This window comes from Sinocyclocheilus rhinocerous, unplaced genomic scaffold, assembly GCF_001515625.1.
Source record: "Sinocyclocheilus rhinocerous isolate Xijiao unplaced genomic scaffold, SAMN03320098_v1.1 scaffold3326, whole genome shotgun sequence".
Lineage (NCBI taxonomy): Eukaryota > Metazoa > Chordata > Actinopteri > Cypriniformes > Cyprinidae > Sinocyclocheilus > Sinocyclocheilus rhinocerous.
In genome coordinates this window covers 68403-75523 of record NW_015666970.1, presented here as the reverse complement: position 1 = coordinate 75523, position 7121 = coordinate 68403, and the positions used below count along the sequence as shown (strand labels likewise).

The window sequence follows — 7121 nt, the reverse complement described above, 5'->3', positions numbered from 1 at the left end:
AAGTTTCAATGGTTTTCCATAGACTTAAGCTTTAAAGTGTTTCATCCAGGTCGCCAGTAGCAAACAATGGAGCGCGCTCTGCTGGACAGACTAAGTAATTACACCATTTCAAGCATTTTATCTGAGTTATATGTTGTGTGTTTCTAGGCGAAAGCAAAAGCACTTTATCTGGCGAAGACCACAACTCCCATGATTCCACACTCAGTCACGGCATCATCAAACTACGCCTTTGTCTCGGTTTATTTTGAATATGCACCCTCTAACGGCGAAAATTACATATTGTGCCTTTAAGGAGGAAGAAACCCCAATTATATTCAGAGGCCCAAACTGAGCAAAAACATGTAATTTGGTGCCGATGCTGATAGAAATTTTGATAGCTCGTAATGTAAAACAATAAGATCTTCACAACATAAATTGCACATAAATATCAGTTGTCACTTTATAGCTCCCAATAATATGTCTAAGTAAGATGTGTTTAAATGTTTAGTTTTATTAATCAAAGCTATGTAGTTTTCGTGGAGGGCAAAACATATAATGCAATGCTGCCAATGCAATACAATGATGTCTGAGAGAAATAAATGTTCCTCAAAAGCCTGATCGATCATGTATGATATATTTTAACATTGACTTTTCTAAAAAATTATATACAGATAATCAAGTTGCTTCAGTCCAGTAAATGCTCATCTTAAATTACTACTAACAATATAAAAGTTACTTATGCCCGAAGTTAATCTTTTAAGTTAATCTTAAAATACCACAACCTGAAGCTGGACATTTTTACATTTGTACTAATAAAAAGTATAAACTATCAATCACATAGCAGAAGGCATGTAGCAGATTGTATACAACACTTTCTAGCAAATTGGTGATCATGTTCATAATTTAAAAGCTTTACAAATGTATGTATAAAACATGATACAGTAAGCTTTAATAGGTTAAAAAAATATGAAGGTTTATAGCACATTTCAGATGCTTGAGGTTAAAGATCTCTTGGGATTGGATGATTTTGATTGTAATGCTATCAATAGGAGTTCAGGATTCTGCTCATTTTGGATTGCCCTTATCTGACACATCCAAAGCATCTTTTAACTAATGAGGTAGACAGCCAAAATATGCAGTGCTCCAGGAATGGTTTGAAAAGCCCAGCTCTAGATCACTGAACATATGTGATTTACAACCCAGCAGAGCGAGGAGGGGTATTGTAAAAAGGAGACAGCCTCTTTGCTCAGTCACAGGAAAGGAGGGGGAACAAATAACTTTAGTGGGCTGCTTCCGCCCTTCATCTCGTTATGACTTCCCGTACAGATGATGAACGATCCCGATGAGAAGGTCCCATCCAAACCCAAACGCTGGGGCCAAAATCCGAGCGTTGAGGATTAAACCAATTCACAGCCTAACCATCCACCCCCATGATGGAACAAAATGCACATCACATTTAAAAACCGTGTTTCTAAGACATCAGGAAATCAATTTAGAGGATGATTTTTCGTGCATAAAAATAATAAGTGCCTAAATGTAGTTATTTGACTGGCTCGTGCTAGCTTACAGACAGCGCTCGCTACAGCGCACGTGTTTCATTTGTGCAGTAACGTGAGCGCGTGAATTTTAAGAGCTGGGAGGTCTGGCACACCAATATCAAGTGTGTAAACAAACTATTTCCGTAGTCTCCAAAAACGCAGTTATAAACTAAACAGCGGTTCGAAAATATGTTAAAGAGTTTCTAAAGAACCCTATTTTGAGATTATGACAGGAAACTTCGAAACAGCAAATAATAGAACCAAAATCGCGTGAACTCGTCAATATTGGACACACATGAGGAAAAATAGCTGCGCTTATGGACTCACCCCAAAACCACCAGTTCGCCGTACTTTACTGGCTCTTTAGTGGGCGCACAGTGCTCCTCTTGACCCGGTGAAAACATGAGGCTTTTCAAACAACACACTCTCAATTACACGATCAATCCAGCGACGAAAAGGGAAAAGACTTCAAAGGACGCTCCTAACTGCCATATTTCCCATTTACCTGCTCCCGATCTTGAGTTGTACTTTTCAGAAAAGAAAAAAGTCAGTGAAATCCTACATCCGAGAGAGATTTAAGAAATAATGATAATAATAAAGCCTTATGTCTCGGGCATATTTCATTATATGAACAGCGAGTAACTTAATGCTTCCATCCGCTGTAAGAAAAACAGTACTAGTAGGGGGTGGACCGTACCATTCACTTAGAACGACTTTACGCGGGGAAGCACGCGAAGAAACTTTCCAAATATTATAGTGAATATTCTCGTAGGATTATCATTGGTTGGTGTATACTTGGAAACTTTTGAAGACTGTGTTGCCTCTGCACAATCTGTAATGGACAGTTTGATCCTGTGATATTTCAACTTTTAAGCTAAAAAAAAATGCACCCCCTCTAACGGCACAATCCAACACAACGGCGGTCTGAGGCGGCACCTTCAATTATGTAAACAAAAGCAGAAACTTAGATATATTTAAAGTAATACACTTGGTTTTTCGATTTGGGTACACTTTACGTAAATATATAATAATAGTTTGAAAAAAAATACATTTTTATTTCTTTGTAAGTGTCACTCATATAGTGCAATAACAGTAGCCCACGTATCAGTAACGTTAATCATCAATAGGCTAAATGTGTTTGCGTTTCCACTGATTTAAAACAGCACACCAAAACCTCTACATTTTAGTGTAGGCTATTATACAGGCACGTTCACCCAAAATAAAAGGTCTGTCATCGTTTACTCACCTTCACGTCAAAGGTAGGCTATATAACTTTTTCTTTTTTTCTGCAGAACACAAAAGAAGATATTTTGCAGAACATTGTGATCCTAACAACATTAGACCCCTTTGACTTTCATTGTACATCTTAATCTATCTTTAAAACTATCACTTTAATTGCAGCTATCATTTTTGTAATATTCTGAATGGGATTTGCCTTTACAAATAAATGATTTTGACTTTCAAAAAGCCCATGTGCAGCCACAACATATGTAAATTAGGCAATAGGGTCTGAGAATATAAACTGTTGACCCGCTCTGCTGTAAATCATCACTGTGTTAAATGCCGTCAGTTCCATCACAGACGTCTTGCTGTTAACAGCTCAGTCCACATGAATGAGCCATTTGCTAGGAGTTTGCTTTTCATCCATACGTGCCTTCACAGAAGCATTGAGATTCTCTTTTATGTTTGATGGCTTGATTATTAGGATTATAGATGTCTCACATCTGTATTTGAAACATTTTGAGACACTAAAAATGTGTATATTTCTGCTGAAGGCAAGACACCACAGGTGAATAGTAAATGTTTTAACTAATAGATATTACCATACTTCCCCACTTGATTAATCATGGTACAATAAGACAACTCTTTTGTATTACAAGTTTTCTGAAATGTTGTTTAAATATGCAAATGTGGCATTATGTCATTAAATATGTCCTAATGTGCATACATTTTCAGAACATTAATCTAAAAAATGTATAACAACTGGTTCAATTTATGTATTTATTTAGACATATTGGAGTTAGTTTTTACATAGGCGTTTTTTGGATATCCCTTTTTATCAGAAAGAGCAGATCTTTTTTATCAGATCCTTTTTATTGGATATCTGCATAAATCTCAAAATACTGTCAACAGCCATAAAATATTCCAAATATTCCAAATAGTTTAAGAATAAAATGTTATATAAATCAGGTAAATTATATACACTTGCAACCATTTTTTGGGTTCCCCAAATAACTATTCAGTGAACAGTTGTTATATTTTATATAGTTCTTTTTTTTAAGAGCATTTTAATCATGAATCATAAAATTCATGAATGATGAAGGTTCATGTTTATTTGTAAGAGTGTATGAACAAACCCCTCTGTTAAAACCTTCATAATATGGGAATAAAACTGTAAAGTTTGGTGTATGTAAGTGCTACTGTGCTACTGAAGTGGAGATTTCTGAAAAAATATATTTTTTTAAATTTAATTTCAGAGTCAATCTTTAAAGTATGTGTTATATTGAATTGATAAAGTGTAATATAATAAACACTTGTGTGTATGTATTGTTTTCTTTCCACTTGTCTGAACGAAGTTCAGTGTTATGGAAGTAAAATAACCCAAAATCTAAAAAGCAAAAATTGTCCAAGATTTGTTCACTGAAAAGGAAAATTCTGTCACCATTTACTTTCTTTCTTGCATGGAACAGCAAATCAGATGTGAGGGTGAGTAAATGATGACAGAATATTAATTTGTGGGGAAACTGTTTTTAATATCAATTTGAAAATGTCTCTCTTGCCATTCGTTCTTCCTTTGACAAATTGGAGTGTATGTTCTCATTTGAGTGCTTGTTGTCAGTTTACTTTCTCTAAATAATTGCATGCTAAAATAGTGTTGTCATTGATCACAGGTAGTGAGGCCTCCTAGTGTACTTTTGGCCAAACCTCCCGATCAGCTGTTAAACTCCTCTACTCCTCATGTACTTTGACGGCTGTTCAGTCCTTCACACGTTCCTGCTGAATGTGTTACCTCCACACTTTTGTGAAGTCTTGTAATTAGCCCACACTGTCACCACAGTCCATCCAGAGCAGTTAGGTTTTTTTGGTTGGTGTTTTACCTAAAATAAATACACATAATAAATAAATAAACAGAGCTCCAGAGCTTTGTTCAGTCGTAATTACCTTAACCCACCATGCTTTGTCACAGCTGCAAATCCTTTATTTGTTCTGGAGTCATTATTTGTGACCCTGGACCACAAAACCAGTCATAAGGGTCAATTTTTCGAAATTGAGATTTATACAGCATCTGAAAGCTGAATAAATAAACTTTCCATTTGTTAGGATTGGACAATATTTGGCTGAGATACAACTATTTGAAAATCTGGAATCCGAGGGTGCAAAAAAATCAAAAGATTACCTTTAAAGTTGTCCAAATGAAGTTCTTAGCAATGCATATTACTAATCAAAAATTAAGTTTTAATATATTTACAGAAGAAAATTTACAGAATATCTTCATAGAACATGATCTTTACTTAATGTCCTAATAATTTTTGGCATAAAAGAAAAATGTATCATTTTGACCCATACAATGTATTTTGGCTATTGCTACAAATATACCCCAGTGACTTAAGACTGGTTTTGTGCTCCAGGGTCACATATGGGTAAATTTCACAAAAATATATCAAAAAATTAAAAAAAATTAAAAATGGAAAAATTTAGAAAAAAATTGAATTATATTTTGTTTAAAGAATATGAAGCCTACATATATTATTTAAAAACACACACATACACTTTGACATTATTTGTTGTACTGCCATAATGCTGATAGGAATGTGACTGAATAATGGGAATAACAAAAAATAAAAATTTTAAAAAATAAAAATAAAAATTGGAATATCCAGATGCTTAACAGTAATGCAAAGTTGTGAATGGGGACAATGTGCTTAATTGTCATGAAATAATGTCACAGAAGCAAAACATAGGCTAGAAATAGGCTTCATTTTTATTTTACAATATATAGCTTATTTATTTCATCGCCTTGCAATTGTAAGGTTCTATCTGCATTCTGAGCAGTTTTGAAATATTGAGCTTCAAAGTTTTTGTGTTCCATAGATTTCAGTAGATAGAACCCTTTTTGTTTTCTCTAAAAAAGGCCCCAAATGTACACAGCTTACAGAAGAAACATCAAATAATGTAAATAAGTTGTCACATAATAACAATATGTGAATAACTCAATTTTGACAAAAATGTCAGATAGAACCTTATAATTCCAAGGCGGTGATTTATTTATTTACTTACTTACTTACTTTAATTGGATATGTTTTGAAATGTAATTTGGACACGAATTTCACCCCATACACATTTTCTAAAATGCCACTGTCAAATTTATTTATATAGCAATATTTAAAACAACATGAGTTGACTGAAGTACAACAATGAATAAAGTGCCATAAAATAACAAAAAATTGACGATAAAGTCAAATGAAAATAAAACAGAAGAAATAGTAAACACCAAAATCATAAACAAATTTAAGAATGTCTCTGACTTGTTCAGACGTTTGCGGTCAGTAAGACTTTTTAATGTTTTTGAAAGAAATCGCTTCTGCTCAATAAAGCCAAAATGTATTTGATCGTTTGAACAGTGGTGTATATTTTAAAATTTCACTTCTGCTTACCTCCCACTAATAAACAAACTAATAAACCAGATGTATGCCCATCTTTATACAGAGGCTCTTTTTAAAAACACATTCATTTTGAGAGAATTTTAATTAAACATCTATAGAACATCCCAGATCTTGTAATTAATTACTGCAACACTAATCTGTTTTTAATCAGTTAGTTGCACGGTAGGTGCATCCAAAAATCTGCTTCTATTGTTCTTACATTATGCCACTTCTGAGTAAACAAACACAAGATTTTGTTTTGCTTAGTATGTTGATGAATAACAATGCCGTGTCAATGACTTAAATATTTCTCAATTTCACCAACATCCTGACAGCATCCAATGAGCACATGTGTGTTGCGTATGGGCAGAGGTTTTTTTATTAATTAGTCAACCCCTCTCCCACCCTCCACGTGCCTGGATGAAGGATCAAAGACTCGGTCGCTCATTCCATCTTGATGGATAGCAGATGCAAAGAGCTGCTGTTCCTGAAAGGCATGTGTCTGGTTTAGATCTTTGTACTATGAGAATATAACTGCATGAACAAAAGAGAAATTAGTAGGCATGACACATGAGAGAATGATTGCGCAACTTAGACAAGAGTCAAAATCTGGACCGAATCATGATTTTGTTTTCTTTCATAATGCATAAACACTACTCAGGATCAGTGTTGGGGAAAGTTACTTTTAAAAGTGATGCATTACAATATTGCGTTACTCCATAAAAAAGTAATGTAAATTAAAAAGTAATGCGTTACTTTACTAGTTACTTGAAAAAAGTAATCTGATTACGTAACTCATGTTACTTGTAATGTATTACCCCCAACACTGCTCAGGATGATCTGAAGTAAACATTGCAATGCTAGTTTATTTTGTGGGTGGTTGTCAGGGAGTTGTTTTGCTTACTTTTAAGGTGCTTTTTAGTGGCCTAAGATAGGGATGCACGATATTGGATTTTTGCCG

The 7121-nt window shown here is 34.3% G+C and overlaps 1 protein-coding gene across 1 annotated transcript in view; it reads right to left on the bottom strand.

Annotated features, from left to right (window-relative positions):
- LOC107733323 (E3 ubiquitin-protein ligase pellino homolog 2) overlaps positions 1 to 2170 on the bottom strand; it is a 51322-nt gene extending 49152 nt beyond the window's left edge. The window contains exon 1 of the mRNA XM_016544897.1: positions 1845 to 2170. Within this exon, the coding sequence (XP_016400383.1) occupies positions 1845 to 1921 (77 nt within the window). The 5' untranslated portion in view covers positions 1922 to 2170. The remainder of the gene's footprint in view (positions 1 to 1844) is intronic.
- Positions 2171 to 7121: the final 4951 nt, after the last annotated feature.